Source organism: Anopheles funestus, chromosome 3RL, assembly GCF_943734845.2.
Source record: "Anopheles funestus chromosome 3RL, idAnoFuneDA-416_04, whole genome shotgun sequence".
Lineage (NCBI taxonomy): Eukaryota > Metazoa > Arthropoda > Insecta > Diptera > Culicidae > Anopheles > Anopheles funestus.
Window position 1 is genome coordinate 21,597,965 of NC_064599.1, and position 21,291 is coordinate 21,619,255.

A 21,291-nucleotide genomic window follows, 5' to 3' on the forward strand; every position below is an offset into this window, starting at 1 on the left:
GATAGGATCAGAAAACCAGAGAATAGTTTGTAGAACCAAGTAAGAAACTTAGTTTGCAAGATACCGGCCTATTTAAAGGCGACCGGTCTACAATAAAATCCGATCGATTATTTGTAGCATTGTAGTATAGTGTTTGCAAGTCTTTCGTAACGATCCTACCACTACCAGCTGTATGCAGGGTATTCGACCCCGGTCCTATTACACCGCGAGTAAAGTGAATTTAATTGCGCGTCCCTAGTACAATGATAATCTGCTTCTACATCTGGTTCTATTGTTTTTTTTTGTTTTTTGTCTCTCTCTCTCTCTCTCCAAAGATAGGAATGGGGATTTTTTTACCTTTTCTCTGTTTTCAATAGCAAAAGTAAGTTTTTGTATTAACAGCGTTCTCTTATTCTTCAGCTGCGGATGGATCACTAGCTTAGTTTATTCACTACTTCCTCATCGCCGTACTTTTTTACTGCTCAATCTATGAACTATTTCACTTCAACTTTCACTAACAGGTGTCTATGTCTCTGTTTGTGTGTGTGTGTGTTTGTCTATTTTGTGTGTTAGCAATATTGACGGCAGTAGCTTGCTTAAACCCTATCCCCTCTTCTGTTTTCCTATGCTGGTCTTAGTGTGTTCCTCTCCATCAAACTCAGGCAACTTCATTTCGACGCACACCTTAAACTATCCACTAAACCGAGCTTACACAAGAGTTTACTTATAAACTAAATCCAGGATTCTCCTATTAACTAGTGCACTTGGTTTAGACCGGGCAACTGAACGGGAGCAAACATATGTGCACCGCAATTCTTTTGTTTTGTTTATATACAGGTATAACGAACAGAGAATATATATATATTTATATGCATTGCGTGTCTGGATTGAGTGTGCATCATCTTCTTTGCATCCATTTTTTTACTCTGTATAGCGCAACATTAACACTATAAAACACACAGCTTTTTAGTAACAGTTTTTTTTGTTTGTTTTGTTGGTTTTCTGTTTTGTTTTGGAACACTTTGCGCTCGTTTTTGTGTTTTGCTTTTCCTATCTCTCATGTCCACACACCATACTTCACATTCACTTTCAGTTGTTTTTTTTTGCTCTGTGTGTATGTGTGTGTGCAAACAATTCCTTCCCGTCCTCCCTCGTTTCCTTAACGCATGCTTTCCCTTTTTCCCTTATGTACCCATCACACTATCGATTATCAACAAATTAACAACGAACTGCAATACAATGGTATCAATAAGTTTAAATGTTATACCAATCATATCGTTTTAAGAATAGCAATAAGAATAATAGTATTAATTAATAAAGTCAATAATGATAAGTTGCAAAGCGGATAATCGAGTGTCTCCACTTCCCATCTCTATATCGCGCATAATTGCAGAGAGGAATCAAAAAAACGTAACGTAACTCTGTAGAAACAAATAATAATAATAGTAATAATAATAATAATATTAATAGCTTTAAAAAAACAAATATTTCCATTTATATACGTGTGTGTGTGTTCCCTGTCTTTTGAAGTTCAGCGCTGTTTCCCGAAAGAGACTAACCAGATCAAACATTTTGCCGAAATAAGCGCAGTTATCTTTTTCTTATCATGGACATAATAGTGCTAATGCGCTATTCTTTCGCTTTATTCTTTGCATGCTTTGATATAAACATTATGTTGACACCCAAGCATATACGCACACACGTACATAGAAATGATGCAAACAAAAATAAACAATAAAACAAATGGACAACCTACTGGACAACTCTCTCTCTCTCTCTCTCTCTCTCTCTCTCTTTCTTTCTCTCCCTTTCTTTCTTTATCTCCTTCTCTCACTTTCCCTTATAATTGAACTGATACCCTTTGTTCGTATGGGTTAATGGTTGTATGGTTTTGGTATTTGTGTATATTGCAAGGGTTGGTTTACTATTTTTAAAGTAAACCATACCACAGATCGAATATTAAATGGTGCACAAGGGTATAACAGAGAGCTTTTAACATAACGTTAACACTCATCCACAGGGCCCCCTGGATACTGGGCTGCTAACAACAAAATAACCTAACGGACAAGCAGAACCGTTGGGTTTAGAACCAATGAAAACACCGATGAAGGAAAGAACAGGTTTTCAAACAAGACGGAGTTACAACCATTGCTTCCAAAACATCATTATAAAGTTATATTGACAACTTTGCATAATTCAATTATGTACCACGAATTAATGTGATTTTTCTTTACTTTGAGATTCGAATAATGTTTTTTTTCGTTTACTATTCTCGTAGAACATCCTGAGCATTATTTTAATTGATTACCGTGCGTGGTTTTGTCTATTTCATTCTTCTACTGCAGCGTAGTTACGCTACACCGAAAGTAACAGTCCCGAAATCAAAAGAGCTGTCAATGGGATTGTGGGAACATTTATGTACAACGTTCAATTAGATCAAAGTTACACATAGCTTACAATCACATATTCATTTCATGAAGCAATTCTTTTCACAAATTTTGTTTGCTAGAAAATCATGTTGTAATTCCTCTTTTAGAATTGCATTCGGAATTAGTCGTAAAAAAGCAAGCGAGAAATCATGAAACCATGATTTACTCTTACCTGTGATGAAAAACGCATATTATCGCTAAAGAAAAGCGATCTCACTACGTCCTCCGCGGGTTCTGCTTTCCCAACGTGATAAGTGCATTATAGAGCCCTGCAATATACACACATACACCACACGCCATATCGCTACTTTCGCTAAAGACCTACGATTTTCATACCAAAAAACCGAATCGAGTCAAACAATACTCCCAAAAACTGTACCATAATGAAGCTCTTGCAATGATGATGCATGATACTGTCCACACATCATCACTCTGCGTTGTGTTGAGTGAGAGGAATTTGTTCGGTGCCACGCACATTTTAGATCCATATTAAGCGCCATCATTTGGGACTGCGCGGGTGTGTCTGGTGGGTTTGCTGGTGCGGCTGATAGTCCTTAAGCTGATGCGAGCGTACCGCTCGCGCACCACCACCACCGCCACCTCCACCAGCAGAAAGCGACTTTGCTGTACCTCCTCCACCGGTATTATTGTTGTTGCTCGAACTTCCGGCATTTCGACCGCCACCACCACCTTGGTGATGCTGCGCGTGATTGTTATTGTTTTGTTCTGCAGTGGCATTTCTTAGCCCACCGGCAGCATGGAGGGAAGATCCGACGGCGTTGGTGTGGCCGCCACCACCGGAAGACTGACGGTAATCTTTGGAGTTGCGTGCATGGGTGTTTCCACCCGCACCGTGTTGTTGATTGTAGCGCGTATCTACAAAAGGACAAAAGTGTATTAACATTGTGGCTCTGAGTGTAATATGCAATCCTTTAAAGTTGTCTTTCTAATAAATGTATTTAAGGGATCATTTATGTATTACATAACGCTTACGTAAGAATATTTTCAAAGTTATAATTTACTTTACATAGAGGAGATCATTAGCCTCCCTTTTACGTAAAATTTATATTAACACGTTCATCACATTCGCAATTTAAGCTAGAATTCGATAATGAAACTATCCGTGGTGAATCATCTTTTGCATAGTTTTTATAGCTATCATGATCGACAAAATTTAAGAACAAAATAAAGAAAAAGACTGCTAGAATACGGACACCAGTTAAAAATGGTCTACATTGTCGAATAATCAATATTTGCTACGTGGAAACGATCCGAATAAGGTTCTGTAGGTTCTGTGCTGTCGTGTAAAACTCCAATTACATCTGACGGTGGAAAATCCAAATTATTAGCATCGAAGGGCAAAATCAGTCTGGCGTGATTTGTAAAAAAAATACACACACATGGTTGAAAATTCTCGATTTTTGCGTAAATGGATTCATTCCTTACAGTATCACCACGCAACTCACCTCGTTGTTCTCGAAAGCCATCGCCGTGATGGTGTTGCGCTGTTGCGCCCGTACCCGAGCCTCTGGATCCTGAATCCTTTCGCTTGCTTCCAACTCCTATAAATCCTCCGGAGTTGTTACTCGCCGGTCCTGTTGCGCTAGCCGCACCACCACTGGTGGTACCGTGCGTAACGGTAGCACCGGTGGAAGATGAGCCTGCTCCTGTCGTACCCACTGCAACCGACGAAACATTACTTTCTGTAGCCGACACAGAACTACCGACAACTCCCCCACTACTACTGTTCTCTTTCTCCGCTCCACCTGATACTGATGCGGTGGGTGTGCTGCTAGTGTTGCCCATTGCAGGGACAGTCGCCTTATCGCTACCATGACTATGGGACGAAAGAGCAGCAGCGTGCTGCTGCTGCTGCTGCTGTTCCTTGTCCTTGCTTTGTTCGGCCAGATGCTGCGCTACCTGGGCATAGCTTAGCCGTACCTGAGGGGCCACCACAACAGTGGCCGTACTAGCGCTGCCGCTCGTACCACTATCGTGCGGAACTAACGGCGGGTGGTTTTGCAGTGAAAATGTCGGCGGTGGTGGAGGTGGTACCGTGGTGTTGGACGATTTTCCGCCAGCGTTGGGCGCTTGCTGTTGCTGAACGGTATTGGTGGCAGCAGTTGAGGTCGATTTTCTCGACGAAGCCACCGTTGCGGGCGACGCAACGGAGGCGGAGGAGGATTTGGTAGTGAAATCAGTCGATGTCATCGTGGCCGCATTGGCCGTCGTGGGTGGTGCGGGAGCAGTCATTGATTCTCCCTTTACCACCGAGGCGGAGGACGATCCGCTAGTAGCGTTATCTAGCGTAGTAGTGGAAATTGCCCGAGTCGTCGTTGACGCAGTACTAACGGGTGCCGCCATTTGCAACAACGATACGTCAGTCTTTGTAGATTTATCTGCGGTAGTAGTAGCAGCGGCGGCGACGGTATTAGTAGCAGTCGGCACAGAAGTATTGGCAACCGATGGTGTCGCAGAGGATGTGGAAGAGGAGGAGGCGGACAAGGTTGCAGTTTGACTGCCACCGTTCGTTGAGACATTCGTGCTGCCCTTTATCACAGGTAGATGATTATTTTGATGCTGATTACTAGTATTTGCCGACGCACCAGAAGCGCCATTCGTTGGACCGGATTCGTTTGATTTCGCCTCGACCGTACTATTCCTACCGAGGCTAAGCTCGTTGCTGCTACTGCTGCTACTGTTCGCGGAAACAACCGGTACAGTGGCTGTTCCGGCCACGATTGCCGCCACCGTTGCAGCACCCGGCGGCCGGACACCCTTCGCCGTACCCTTGACAACGTCCGCTAACCGATGATTTTCACCCCAGGCCGATACGACTGGCGGTGGTGGCGGTGCACCGGTAGCTAATGGCACACCACCACTGGAAACCACGGTACCCGCACCGGTTACGGCAATGTTAGATGTGTGTCCTCCTTCCGTCTGCCCATCACACCGATGAGCTGCGGCGGTAGATGAGGAACTGGCACTGGAACTTCCACCGGAAGCATTACTTGCGATTGCACCACCGCCAGACTGGTGATGTGCCGTTTGGCTGTGTGTCGAGGAGGAAGCATTTCCGCCTCCTCCTCCTCCACTTCCTCCCTTGGTACCTGAACGTCCTATACCTGCAGTGGTATTGTTTCCGACAGTACCACCACTACCACTTGTGGACGTACCGGTAGAGATAATGCTTCTTCCTTCGTGACCGGGAAGAGGCGGAAATGCCGCTGGTTCGAGATCGAACTGAACACTGGTACTGCTGGTGTGGGAAGTGTTAGAGGCGTTGGTGTTGTTGGAACTGGTGGCTGAACTGTTGCCACTGTTACCATTGCCACTACCAACGTTTGTCGATCCTCCTGCACCACCCACGGTTTGTTGATGATGCTGATTTTGTTGCTGCTGCTGCTGGTAATGGTGAGGATGTTGCGAAGCAGTAGTGCCCTGGGATTGTTGCTGCGTGTGTACTTGATGAGCAGATTGCTGCAACACATGGTGTTGCTGCTGCTGGTGATGCTGGGACTGCGATTTACCCGCTCCCTGCTGATTATGATGGCCGTGGTTGTTGCTGTTATTGTTGTGCTGCGTTTGATGATTGCTCGCACCAGCGGACGATGGGTGGTGCGTTTGCAGCTGTTGTTGGTGATGGCTTAGGTGAGTTTGTTGATTCATTTGATGCTGGTGATACTGTTGGTGCTGCTGCTGCTGCTGCTGCCGATGATGCATCATATCCTCCATTTGTTGCAATTGTTGCTGACCCAATTGCTGATTTTGAGCTCCTCCTCCTCCTGCGCTACCAGCACCATGCTGTTGCTGAAAGGAAGAACTGGAATCGAGTAAACCACCGGTTGGTGTTGCGGTCGCACCTGCCGCATTCCGACTTTGATGATGGGTTGCGTTGTTATGCGCTTGCGAATGGTATCCACCACCACCGTGATGATCTGGTACCATCATGCCACCGACATATCCATTATTATCACTGCCGCGTCCACCACCCCCGCGGCCCTGGTATTTACCGCCACCATTACCTCCGCCCCCACCGCCAGTGGAAGGCGTCAATTGGTTCAGACTAGTTGTATGCATGATAACCTTATTGCTACTGGTATTATTCACATTGGCTGCACCGTTGTTGCTGCTACCGTTATTATTGTTGCTGCTGCTGCTGCTACTATAGGCCGTATTGTGACGCATGTTACCCCCGCCACCAGTACCGTACATGCCGGCAACGTTCGCAACACCACTGTTGTTGCCACCATCCCCTGACATCATCATCTCGTCCTTCCTTCGGCGAGGATTCCGTCGCGGTTGATTCGGTACCCACGATTGTTGTTGTTGCTGCTGCTGCTGCTGCTGCTGCTGTTGCTGGGTACTCTCGATTGACATGATGGTAGCATTCGTGGCGTTGGTGTTGGAATTTTTGCGACCACCTCCACCACCACCAGCACCGCTTCCACCGGTACCACCGCCACCGGTTGCAGCATAGGTTGGCAACACCAGTACTGTGTTGGCACCGACGGGTGTACCGTCTTCATCGTACAAATGCTGTCGCTGCATATCCCGCACAATTTGCTCCATCGCTCCACCATCGGACTGCTGTTGATGTTGGCCGCTGTAGAGTTGTTGCTGCTGCTGATGTTGCAGCGGTGCAGCGACGTAGTGCGGATACTGGGGAACGTATACCGTATTGCCACCAATGGCCGGTATTGCCGTCATGCCCGCCGTCGTACCAGCCGTGGAAGGTTTACCACCGAGCAGACCAGCACTTTTACCACCCCCTCCCCCAGCCGCCGCCGCCGCCGCCGCCGCAGATGCCTGATAGGTAGTGGCTACCTGAGACTGCACACCGGCAGACGTGGAAACACCGGCACTACCTGCGCTTTGCGTCTGGTAGCTCGACTGTTGCCGATGCATACCACCGGTTGAACCGGTGACACTATTGTTCGTTGTTACCGATTGACCATCGTTATTGGCAAGGCCTCCGTGCTGTTGCTGCTGCTGTGATTGGCGTTTGCTGCGAGGATTTTGACGGTGGCCACCGCCACTACCACCACCACCCGGCACACCACCGTACCTGCCGTTCTGCTGTTTACCGCCACCGGCCGCACCACTTCCACCACTAGCCGTTGTGCTTCCGCCGGTTGAATACACCGTCACCGGCTGCATTCCATTGGTCATGTACGGGCTCATCTCAAAGTAATTGCCCTGGGCGGGCTGCCACGATGGCATAAATCCGCTGTACAATGGCGGTTGCTGGAATGGCTAAAATAAAAAGGGATGGAGAAAAAAATAAATTCGATTAAAAACTGAAACCTTCCCAAAACAGCCAAACATATGCAGCATGCTTTTGAGTGCTCGTTAGGTCAGGGCAAAAATGCATATGCTAGTTATGGTAGTCGGAAGCGAGGACAGGCGAAGTTACAGGCGACGATAAGCTAAACTTACAAACATATGAACCGCAGTATTGTAACCCTGCTGCAGCGGTGCATTGTGCTGCAGTATGTATCGCTGGGTGCTGGAGTACGCAGCTAATGCATTCACTGTTGCTGTTCCTACCGGATCGTAGGTTGCCGTTGAAACACCAGCAGCCGCTGCAGCGGCCGCAGCTGCCGCCGCTGCCGAAGCTGCAGTCGGTTGAATGACACCACCCACGTTTGCTGGCGGTACAGCCGTACCCGGCGGCGGCGTCGTCCTGAAACCGTTCAGTCCGTTTTTCATTGGTACACCGCCTACCGGGGTGATCGGTAACCGGTTCATTGGTTTGGCCTTTATTCGTGCCATGATTTGCTTCCCCTAATAGTAGATGAGAATTATAGTAAATTAAAATTTTAAAAAATGTTCCTTTTTTTAGCAAAACAAAATAAAAGATGAAAAACACAAACCTGAAATTCTTTCACGTCCTCGCGTAAATATCGGTACGCTCGCTGGGCGTCTTCGTCCGATTCGAACGTAACGTACCATGAGTTGTTGTGGGCAAATTCACACGAAATAAAGCGCGGACAATTTTCGCCTTGGAAAATGTTCTAAAAGAAAAGGGCAAAAACCAAACGAAACCAATTAGTTAAATTTTTCTTTATATAAAATCAAAACATTGTTTGACCACAGCAATTTACACCTTTACCTTAACGTCCTCGACCGGCGTGTTGTCCGATATTTCACGTAATATCACGATACACCGTTTATGGTTCGGGCGCACCTTTAGGCCTTCCTCGTCTACCTGTACGTTCGGCGATGCCCGCAGCACCTCCGTTATCAGTTTAATGTCCTTGGTAAGCTTCTTCACTTGATTGAAGTTCGCAATGGTCCAGATTGGCACGTACTGATCGTTGTCCATTTGTGTCAGGAGATATGTGTCGTTCGCAAGATTTTCTCTGGAATGGATAAGCAGAATCGCTCGATTAGAATTTTTTTAAACTCCACCTGGTAGTAAAGCATTGCAAATCACAATCTAGGATCTAGTCTTGAAAATAGCAACGTAAGTGTTTTTACAATAATTTACCACATTTTTGAGTTGAGCTGACAATTTCTGGACTTTATTCAAGTTTAGACTAGAATTTTTTAAGGCAGATTTGGAATCCTTACACTTTCAAAATGTTTATCAAAATTGAAACCAATGGTCAATCTATTTCGATTCATTCTAGTTCCATCTGACCAAAGTCCAACAATGGGTCTTCAACTTTGCCAATTGCAACCCCTTGCAATGTAAAGGATATTCAATGCATCGTCCGGACAGGTCAACTTACCGCGAAAAATAATAATCAAGCTGTGTTTGCAGCAGTTGCTTCAGCTGATCTAAAGGCATCTCTAGGGGATTGTTGTTATCACTGGAAACAATGTTACCGCCACCGGCACTGCTGTTGTGAACCGGTGGCACCATCCCGCCGTCCCACATCACCTTACCGGCGTCGATGGCGTTGATTGGGGTGGTCGTGACTATCGCACTACCACCGTCAACCATCGCTGATTGCGTATTGTTACTGGCGCCATTATTGTTGCTGCTCGGCGGATGGCTACTGACGAGGGCAGGAGTGCTATAACTATTATTACTAGTGTTTGCCGTGGCTACTGCTGCAGCATTGGTAACTGGCGTCGTCGCATTGCCAGCTGTCGGTGTGGTTCCTTCGGCGTAGTACTCCGGTGTGGCGGCTGCCGAAGGAGCTTCATTCGCAACACCGACCGAGGTGGTTCCGGTTCCGTTCAGGGTGCTGTAATCCACCGTCGCTGGTGGTGTTTGTTGCTGCTGCTGGGATACGATCGTCATACTGGACATTCCGCTGGTTATGATTGTGCTTGCCGTTGTCGGTGTGGTTGCTGTAGCGGCGACCGCTCCCACACCGGGAGCTGAATAAATCGCGCTCGAAACGTTTGCGGACAGTTTGCCTGTTGTGTTGTCACCACCATTCATCAGCACGAAGCCTTTGGTTGTAGAGAGAAAGAAAAGAATGCCACAAAAGGAAAATCGATTAAAATCTGGTCACAGCGAATGTAAATGGGAGTGTTTTCGAACTAGTTACTATTGATCACATCTGGAGTGATGATGTGCCGGCAAATCCAATAATGCTCATTTCTTTATCTTTCTTTTTTTAGACTGCACCAACTCGCAGAGTAATTGAATTTACTTCTTTTCTCAACTATTTCATTAAATTCCCTCATTCAATTCAATCGTTAAAATGGTTTTTTTTCCTATCGCTTAAAACTACGATCTCGATATGCAACTGGGATATAATGGTGTGGAATTTTCCTCTGTTTTGTTGAGGCACGGTTCAATCAAGGAGAATTTAATCTATTAAAAAAATTCCGTTTCGGATTTTTCTCATTCGAAAGACTTTTTTTTACCAACACTGAGTTAAACTATCGTGACTACGTGCGCCAAGAATATTGGTCTTTATTCATATGTGTGTTTTGTGTTAAGACCATTATCTCTTTTTCTTTATTCGTTCCCACTATCTCGGGTCGTCGGGAGTCCCAACTTGGGACCTTATCCATCTCTACCTTTATAACATTCCAAAATCAAGAAAAAAAAGGTAACGTAAAAGATCAAAGTTGTTTGCCAAAAATATTTTGTTCACTAACGTGTTATTGAAAATAAAAAAAAAATCAAAGTCATGAAACAGAAAACTTGTTTGTCAGCTGAACGTTTGTCCGTAGTCAAAATGGATAGCAATCGACTGAATAAAATTTGCCATTTTTTATTATTATTTTTTTATTCGTGTAGAATGTCCTGGCCTTATTGATATTTGGCATTTATTATTACACATGAAAGATTATTTTTAATACTACTGTACAATTCCACTGCTCCGTAGAGCTTCAATAAACCCTATTGAAAGATGATTTATTTTGCACAAATTGTTCAACTCCCAGATCGAGAAAATTCGCATTTAATACGTAAAACGATCGAAACATATGACAAAAGTTCACAAACCATTAGTTTTCAAAATGCAGGCCCTATTACTGATTTGTTTTTTTTTCCCAATATGGTAATTTGGACATAGATATCAGAAGATTTCCAAAATCCGAAACATCGTTACCTTAGAGTCAGCGTAGAACAGGAGAACTACTCTTCCGCTTTTCGGACATCTGTGACGACAGTAGCACCGTCAAGCAAAATTGAAGGTGAACACGAAAAGAACTTCATAAATAATTCATTAGAGAACTTCCTTAGTCGAATGGCACAAAAAAGAGCAGGAAGAATTCACAAAGTTTTTGACCAAATTGGATGACACTCTGCCATTCAAACTGTCCCCAGGAAATGAAGGAACTAATAGTAAAGAGAGCCAATAAAGAATTGTTGTTTAGGCAAATGTTTAGCAAACTAAAGGCACATATGTGTATAGTTATACAAATTAAAATTAACACATTACGAACATTGCAGGAACTATATCGGTTCGGTAAGATTTCGTACCCAAAAAAAGCCCATTTCCTTTACTGTTACACCTGGAGGTCATCGGTGAGTTGGGGAGTTTGCGCAAACACGGAAACCTTTCCTTCCCCATAAAGCCCAACCACATCCGAGCTGTGCGCTTCTTGTCTACGGTCCAATTCCGAGTAAGACAGCGTGTGTCAGCGTGCCAAACCGCCAACGTAGCTCCTTCTCTCCGTGGGGTAGAGACGACGCCATCGTCAAACCGAATGATCCAAATCTGCTTTTTCCGTCCCCATGCTGTGGGAGCCACCAGTAAATTCAAGAGACCAACACGACACGTATGGGACCCACAGTACAGAGATTGTTTTTTTATATATTTTGTCTACTGTATCCAACTGGCATACACACACCGAATCGAGGGGGGACTGAATACGAAGTAAAATTCAATCGGTCAAGTCGCAGTTCGGCTGCTTCTGCCATCTGTCATCACAGCAAAACGGCATGCCAAGATGTAGAGGTGGTGTCGTGCGACTGTCTTCACACAGTAGCCCCACATGTTCATTGCATAGATGCGAAGGGAAACCGACCACACGCCTCCTCCCCCCTCCCCTCACGCCTCACCCCTTTTTCGCATGCCCTTCCTTCCTTTCGTCACTTCGCACAACAACGGGACAGTCAAGTGAACCGAAATAGCTAGACGCGCACAGTTGGAGGTGTGCTCGGTAGGTGGACACTAACCCTGCAACACGGAATATGGACACACATGGAGCAACGACACGCGAGGCAGAGCGTGTGTGTGTGTATGCGCGAGAGAGTTCGTAGGTTATTTTCGTTCGCATAATCGGTCGAAGTGTTCGCGCATGCCAACCCATTGGGAGAAGGGCGACAGTGCATAGAGTGAGTGGACAGCAACAGGAGACACGCAAGCGATCGCTGGCTGCGCGCGCGCGCACTCCTGAGTGAGAATGTACCGGCGGCAAGTAGCCGATGACATAACCTAACTATAGACACAGACGGTCAGTGTAGGAGAAAGTCGGAGGGCGATAGGTTGTGACGTGTAGGGGAGCAGACACGAGACACGGGGTTCCCATGCCGACAAAGTTTTCCGTCCGTAATCAGTGAAAGGTGAACAAAAGTTCATTCCGCTAGACTTCTCGCTCTAGATGCAATAACCACGCTGTGGTGCATTGCTGCACCATTCTTGGGTTGGAACAATGATGAAAAGATCATACGATCTAATGGCAACGACAAGAAGTGATGTGATGAGCATCCAAACGTTCTATGTTGGGGAAAGCTAAGAGTTTTGTATCGGTCAAAACGTTACCGTGCATAGGTGCTCTCCTCAAGAAAAGCCCCGATCTGTGTTCTAATCTTGACTTCATGGTCAACTTCCAACTGACACATTTAACCTTTTTTTTTGTTCTTCAAAAATTGCACATGGAGATGAGCATAATACCGGACTCAATGGACTTTATCGAGATTTGTGACATTTCGATTAAATTACGCACACAACATTGAAGCAACAGGCACCTGTTTAGTTCAATCCCGTCTAACATCACCAAATAAAACATCACTCGCAATGTTGTTTTGCCATTTCCCCATAATACCAAACATTGCAACTTTGTATCCATCGAAAGATCGATGGGAAGATACATCTTCCCAGCAAGTAATCGAATACAACAGCTTACAAATAAAAAAAAACTGCATTATATTTCCGAATAAGCCGATAATGATGAAAACAACATAACTGTGCTCCACTTTCAAATACAGATACACACACACATGATGCTTCCCTGGTGGACGCGGTGGTAGTGGTAGTTTTCGGATTGGCCATTGGCCTTTACCTTAAACCCACCCCATATTCCCGGCGGTTGTTCCGCTTTTCCACGCCGAGCCAACCAAACACAACGGTCATCATTTTAACGGTAGTCCGCTCTTGGAGTTCTTCGCTTTTACACTTCGGTTTCGATACATGGCGGTACGCACCTTTCAACCAGCTTTTTAAAGGCAACACAGCAAGTAGACCTTCGTTGCCCGATTGTTGTCTACACACCAGCGGTGTAGAAATCGGAGAAAAACAACCGGTGCTAATGAGACAGGTCTTTCTAATCATCGGAGGGGCGCGCACACACGGCAATGTTGTCCCTCTCCCCTGTGGATGGATCTCTTTTTCTGCCTCACAAACGGCAAACGGTTTTTATTGGCCGTGCGTCAAAATTTCAATCAATTTAGACGATGTCAATGCCACCGGCCAACTGATCGCTAATCAATATTGCTATTAAATTTACAATACGATTTTCAACGTTACGGTAGAAATGCGTGCTGACTGATCGGTTATGATACATAATTGTATCCTCACGTCTAATATAGCGATTAGCGGTATCATGCAAACAAATTTCCAATACTCAGTTCCCCAGGGAAATTGTCTAACGTCATTCGTATTTGAAACAAAAATGCATTATAAAACTGATAATATAAAACTGATATAAACGATAATGAAAACGAAATGCTTATAACAGATCAATGGTGTCAAATTGGATTCACTCTCCAATAGATTACTTTTGAAGATTTACTCCTGAGGTGTTTCTACAGATGTGAATAAACAAAAGAATTCGAATTCTCGACATACGTTTTATAGATCGAAAGTACTTGCTGAAGGTGCTGTAATTGTTCAAAAAAACGGCTACAAAACGATCGATGAGACAAATAATATTAAAATCGTATTTCACAAAGCACACGTGCTGTGTGTACTAAATAATTTATTCTCGCCAATTATACCATTACACTCAGTGTGGACGGGGGTTTAGGAGAATTATTTAAAAATCAAACCTAATTATATCAATCGCGGAATTCAATCATTTACTTAAACTTCGAGAGTTAAAATAGCCCAAAGGCCTTTCTGTTGCGTTGGTTTAACATCGCAAATCAAAGAAAGAAGAACAATTTACCACGGTTTTTAAACAACAATTTTGCAACCTTTTCTAATCACACAAGTCTACAAATATACAACATCAACAACAAAAAAAAACAAATCGCGAGACCTCCAACAGTGTGAGATGCCGACTTGCTAACCCTCTACTATTTCAACATTAAATCCATTTTCGGGGTGAAACATAACAGGTTTATTCGCATGTGGCCTTCTTTCATTTGCTCTTTCTCACTCGCTATTATCTCCCTTTTCCTTACGCGAAAACCAAACCAGCTCATAATTCGGGTCATTGATGGAAAAAATTGGCAACATCAGTAAAATCTCGCTCCACACTCTACTCGATGGTTATACGGGGAGAAGAAAAAAAGAAGAGCCAGCCAAATACCTAAAAACCATATGAAATAGACAACTACAACAACAGCTTCTGGCTAACAATATTGTATTTGACATTTAAATATGAAAGATCACCACCTGCGAAATCAATGGAATGAAGTAAACGGCAAAAAAATCCAAACGATCCTACTGTTGCATAGCCGATGATTTTTTAAAACATATGCACAAAAACGGAGACGTTTCTGTGTGACCAAATGACAATGGAAACTGCACACAGAGCAGTAAATGATTCAGAGCTCGATTGCACTATCCCATCATGGGTTGAATAGATCGGGCATGGAAGTTTGTTGGCGAATCTTGGAGGTTTGTCGGCGAACGTTGGAAGTTTGTCGGCGAACCTTGGAAGTTTGTCGGCGAACCTTGGAGGTTTATCTGACAACCTTTAGAATTTACAGAACCAGCATACAAAGCCGCGTGATGCATGGCATATGCAGAAACCTTCCAAAAGTGCTGACTCTCACAAAAATCAGGTTTTCATTTGGCTTAGCCAAGGATCATATATGATTCGCTGCAAACATCTTCTTAGCAACAAAAAACCTGTTCTGCAAAGATTGCATAGTAAAGAATAATTCGGCAAGTTTTCCTAAAAACAAAAAATCGACTCCAATTCTTCCGCTAAGCTACCACCAAGACGTGCGCTTACTCTAATATACATCTCTTTTGGCCACCGTCCTTTAAATTCGAATTGCATTGCTGGGTGACTTCAGTGTGTTCGTGAGTTCAGTGTGTTATGTCTGTCGTGATGTTTCGTGTGAATTCGATCCGTTACTATCATAGAAACTTTAAAACACGAATTTCTTCAAGGATTTCTCAATGTAGTTTTTTTGACACAATGGGACAGCGTATAATACTAGACATGATGAGCTAAACTAAACAATGTCTACAGGTGGGAAATACAAAGATCTTTAGACACAGAAGCTCCAAAGGTCATGTTCATCTCAGCATAGCTTATTTAAAAACATTAAAATACACCGAACAAGCGTTAAAAGTGAAAGGTATAAATCTTTTCCAGAAATAAAAGCAACATTGGGCCATATTATTTTTCAGCAGAAAGTGAAATAACTGTAACCTCAGATCATATCACAGAAGCATGACATTTTACAAAACTATTTACAAATCGATGTTGGCACTGTGCAACACGTTATCGCAAAACCTCAATATTTTGACTATCAAAAAGTACTTCATTCTTGCGGATAAACGTGTGAAGAACGATGAATAGATAAAGGAAACTTTGTTCTAAAATGTATATAGAAAACTTTTTTTTAATGTACGTTTTAACATTTGGCCGAATAAATATTCATAACTGATTCAAGACATTTATGCAATGTTGAACCAAATCATGTCATTAAAAATAATTTTTAAAAACTGACTTACATTCGTTTACGTTACGTTTACTATTTGCTGGTTGACATGTAGCCAAAAATTGTTCCGTATCGCTGTCAAAACTGACGGTACGGCAAACGGGTCCCGCAGAAGAAAAAAAAAATCCCACTCATATCACGCGTCATTCGCGATGCCGATTTGTAACCCTTTTTGTCACGAGACATTGCTCGGGTAAGAGTCAAAGCCCTGCCCCAGCCCTCGGAGTAATGTCGCCAGTGATTGTGCCTCATAACCGGCTGATGGGACAAGAGATAGAGGGAGAGAAAGAGAAAATCATTCAGCGTACATTCCTTCGCAAACCAAAAACAAAACCTCACGACAGTGATATCCACCTTGTCTTCCTTCCTTCATGACTGAGTAACAGTTACACAGGTCGATATAATCGGTGCGGACAAGAAAGACACAAGACAGATCGGGAAAACGGTGCTCCACCAAGAGATTCCTGCTGTCAAATCATTACTCGAATCCTTCCTTCTTCCCCCCTTCCTTTCACTCAATTGGTCGCTTTTCTTCCTGCTCGGATTTCTGCTTCTGACATGAAGAAGAACGATTGGCACCTGATCAGATATCGTCGGAACCGTCTTTATGCTTAGGTACTGTCGATAGTGTGCAGTGTCGGGGCTCAGTACTTCTGGCAATCACAGCTGGGTGTGAGAATGGGCTGCACCGAAATGTGCCCATACACACGCACAAGATCAAACGAGGTGATGCGAAAGAATTTTTGGCACCAGCTACTCTCACCCAATTTCTGCATTTATCCCCGTTGTAACAATACCGTACAAAAATGAACAAGAGCATAGTTTCAACATCGAGGGGAAGAAGGAGCCTTTCCGTCAGGTTGTCGTGTGGATTCCAAATTCATACTCGGCCATTACCTGGGTGTAGCTAACAAAAACATACATGCAATTTATCATTATTAGCCTGCAGGGTATAGAGTTTTGGCACTAAATGTACGAGGCAAAAGGTGAACAGCTCTCAGGTCAACAGAAAATGATCTGTGACAGATTATTAGTTGCAATGTGTCACGTTTTGAAATGCAGCATCAATAGTTGCCATGTCATTATGCACAAATGACATTACCATTTTATCATAATAACTTTTTTTTACTTCATCGTAACAATATGCATTTCTCATCGACATTATGTTTGTCCACAAATTTGACACATAATTTATATTTTAAAATAACAAAATAACGTTTTTCAGCAGTGTTGTCACACTTTTACGTAACATGTCGATTCTAACTTCTTTACAGTTGAATAACTTGCAGAAAGAATCAATTACAGTCGGAACGCCGATCATCCGTGCTAATCGGGACTCGGCCCCTGCCGGATAAGCGAATATAACGGATAATAGGTATATAGGCTCTTTTTATTGATAAATATTAGTGTTAAGTGTGTAATGGGTTAACTTTTTTTTAAAAAGCTAGATGTTAATTTGTTTAGGTGTACTTTGCACACTAAACCTGTTTTATTTGGTCGAACTTGAGTCAATTGTATCATTTCCTAATGAGGCTTTTATTTCTTGTCATCACCGGTTTGCAAAATATATGTCAATTCGCCTTTCGCCTGTCATTTCCGAGCTGCATGGATATTGGGACAGCCGGAAAAAAGGTACCCGTATAATCGACGCTCCACTGTATATGCTGGAACAAAAAACAAGATCTCTATAAACATGTCCCAATCGATGAAAAACCCTGCATTATATTATAGCACTAAAACTAACGTACCAAACTCGGGAAAGTCACCATGTCAACTTCAACTTCAAAATTGTTTATGAAGTATCTTTCATTATTGTTTGTGATATTTTAAGTTACAAAGCTTAAAGGTTAAGACGGTATCTGTCAAACGGTCGTCAACAAATTCTAGCATTGAATTAACCGTCATGTCTACGACCGCATATACCCGGGTATGTTTTTCATTTTCAAACTTCAATAACTTTTTCCAGAAAAAAGATATCCTACTGATTTTTTTTTGTATCTGTAGCAAATTTAATCCTCTTATAGAATGCATTTTTAGTTTATTTTTATGTTCATCGCAAATATTTTTTTCGTGATTTTCTTTTCATACCCCTCAAGTCTACGACCGGCATACGCGGGTATGCCATACATTTTGTATGGCTAGTGGAACATTTTCGTTTTAAAACTGTAATAACTCAGGCGGTATTGAATATTAAAATTTTTAATTTCGTACACAGCTACATACGTTAGTTTTCTTTGTTTTGGCAAATAATTGAATTTTTTCTGACTTGTTTATTATTACTTTTTTCGACTTTTTCTAAATGAGAACCACGATTTTTCATAGGCAGCTCTCAATGGCGTGTCGAGGTATAGACGTCAAACTGCAGGGGAATGGTAGGGCTCGTCAATAACAAGACGTTAGCTGCATATGAAAAAACGTTTTTGTCATATAGAAAAAGTCGAAAAAAGCAAAATTTCCACAAAATTATTTGAAAATATTTTTATTTATTTAAAATAAGTTACCTTTAAAACCAGTCTTACAAATTGTCTTACCATTTTCAAAATATACTTAGAATATATGATCAATCCGTGGTTAGATCTGTTAGAAAAATGCTTTGTTTTGTGCCGCCAAATTTTAAAAAAATATAAAGAAAAACTAATAGAAGGTATCATAGAACCCCATTGTCTGTAAAACAGGCAACCCTTCCTCAGCCGCCAGAGATTTTTTACTTCTTCCTTCCTATTCCAGCACCATGCTGAACCATAAGGTGAAGATAGTCGATCATAAAGCGCGCAAAGCAGGGTGCTAAATACAAACGCAAACTCTTGAACTTTCAAACCCATTAGCAGGGAAAAAAAACAAGGTAGAATAAAATTCTGTTCAATATGTAAATAATGGTTCATTCGAGAGACAAACAATCTGACTCACATACTCACAGCACCCAGACCCTGAGCTTAATTGGTTGTATTCTGTCACAAAAATGGCAACAACAAAAATGCTTAAACTTTACAAACTCACTCTGCAACAAATGTAAAAAACAACGAAAGAAAAAATTTTCACGAAAACACATTAAAAAGCATCGAATGTTATTAAAGTAAAAATAACGTTTCGCAAATTGCAATCAAAATTACGATCCACTTGAACATGATTGTGCGTGCATGCGGGAGTGTTTGGGAGTTTGGGAGGGAGAAAACCACCCATCGGACCACATATATTACAACACACCACCTTGAAACACACCCTCTTCACACGATAATGCATACCGCAAGGCGACGGGGGTAACCGCGATGGAGAAACAGGTCGTCCATAACAAAGCAAATCGATTGCCATCAAATGTCGATTGATTTTCTATCAAAAACAACTGCCACGGAGCGCAGCAACGCCCGCACGCACCCCATCTTGCAGCGAAAAAAAAACACCCCTTCCATCCATTGGAACGGCCACGACGAGTGTGATCGGGTAAGTTTAAATTTCCCGTTTCCTTTCTTGGCTATTACCCCGGTGTGGCGATGTGTATTTTTGCGAGCCCGAACGCACCCAAGAGCGAAAGAGCCTCCCGGCACAGTCAGCCACATTCTAAACTACATTCCAACTCAACCGCACCAACCTTAACAAAAGCGAACGATGGTGGTTTATTATTAGAAAATGAATTTAATATTCATTTTCGCTACTAACTCTCCAAAGCGAAGCTTTTAAGAGAGGCTGCTTTTAGTGATACAATCCAGCTAACCACCCCGTGGAACGGAGTCATATTCGAGAAGGGAACTGCGTTCCTACAAGACAATAAAAAAACAAGCAAACTAGAACACTTTTACTTTTCTACCAGCCACTTATCTGTGGCGAGGAAGTAAAAAAACAACCCCAGCGTGGCATATGCACACAATTGCACCCCCGGGTTCCCTTGGAGGCGGGGTGGTTCAAGACGATGGGAATTGGTAGGTACACATTGGTTACACTCGCTAATCAATCTCAATCAAATATAAAACGATGCACACGCTATACCCGGAGGCCGCCCATTCGCTTTTATAGAACACATCGGTGAATTGCATGCAGCCGACATATCGATCAAAAGTCGAAGTCGATAATAAATGGCGAGTAAACTCAACCACCTCCTCCCAACAGGCTAATGTGCAGAACGAACTTACAAAAATATCATTAAAATTGGTAGTAATTAACATTATTTAATTATTTTGTACTACTTCCTGGCAATGGGAAGTTATTTTTTATCATGTAACGGCCACGGCAAATCACTCCACCATTGACCGTTTGAGGTGGAATTGGTGTTACGGCGCCAATCACACACGCTGCATCGATATACTCCATTCTATTTCTAAACTAAGGGGAATTACTGAAGCATGAAACGTCACAAATTGCAGTGGAGCGCCGATTATCCGGGTTAACTTTTATCCGACTGTCGCATTATCCGTGCAGCTCGGAAATGACAGTTCCGAAGATGAATAGACATATTAACTGCAAAACTAATGATGGCAAAGAATAAAAGCCCCAGTAGGGAATGATACAATTTGCTCAAGTTCGACCAAACAGAACGAATTTATTTTGCAACGTGTAACTAAGGAAAATAACATCTTGCTTTAGAAAAAAAGTCCACCTATACCACACTAAACACTAATATTTATCAATAAAAAAAAGTTGTGCCTATTATCCGTGATATCGCCCAAAGCACGGATAATCGGTGTACCATTGTAAAATAAAATAAAATAATATTTATATCAGCTTTTTTAGTTCTGGTACACACGATGTAGTTCCACACGATGTATATTTCACACACACGATGTAGATGAAGTTCCAGCTCCAGAAATATTTAAGAAATTATAAAAAAAAATAAAATGTGGACACTTAAAAATGCATGGAATACGGGGGAAAAATTCTCTAATGAATGTGCTTTACTAGTTAAATCATTTCACAATGCTTCAGTAGAATATATGCTGATTTGAAATATCTCTTTGTAAAATTCAAATAAAAAAACCTCCAAACATCCAATTGATCGTAAAACTGTCTTAAAATTTATTCTAGTATTAATATTTTTAAATACACTTCAAAGCGAGTACACTAGCTTTATATTTCATAAAAACAAAATACGACAGATGATAGATACCGACGCAAAAAGGATAACTTTGTGTAAATTTCATGAAATGCTTAGTATTTTAGTTATCTAGTTATTTTGCTTACTTATCTTTTATTTGATTTGAAAAACCCCACACGACCCACTTTAGCAGCGTATCGAGAATAAAAGGACAACAATTTATCTTATTTTTTTTAATATAAATTTCACATCAAACACGTAATTGTGCTAGCTTGTAATCTTTGAAATGCATTCAGTATGCCGAAATGAATATCAATCTC

At 42.5% G+C, this 21,291-nt stretch overlaps 1 protein-coding gene across 9 annotated transcripts in view; it reads right to left on the reverse strand.

Annotated features, from left to right (window-relative positions):
- Positions 1-295: 295 nt before the first annotated feature.
- Positions 296-21,291, reverse strand: part of LOC125771928 (la-related protein Larp4B-like) — a 42,463-nt gene continuing 21,467 nt past the window's right edge. For all 9 annotated transcript variants that reach the window (XM_049443104.1, XM_049443103.1, XM_049443105.1 and 6 more), the window contains 6 exons: positions 9,146-9,818; positions 8,524-8,773; positions 8,285-8,425; positions 7,848-8,195; positions 3,875-7,664; positions 296-3,284 (listed from right to left, as the gene is read on the reverse strand). In XM_049443104.1, the coding sequence (XP_049299061.1) occupies positions 2,908-3,284; positions 3,875-7,664; positions 7,848-8,195; positions 8,285-8,425; positions 8,524-8,773; positions 9,146-9,818 (5,579 nt within the window). In that variant the 3' untranslated portion in view covers positions 296-2,907. The remainder of the gene's footprint in view (positions 3,285-3,874; positions 7,665-7,847; positions 8,196-8,284; positions 8,426-8,523; positions 8,774-9,145; positions 9,819-21,291) is intronic.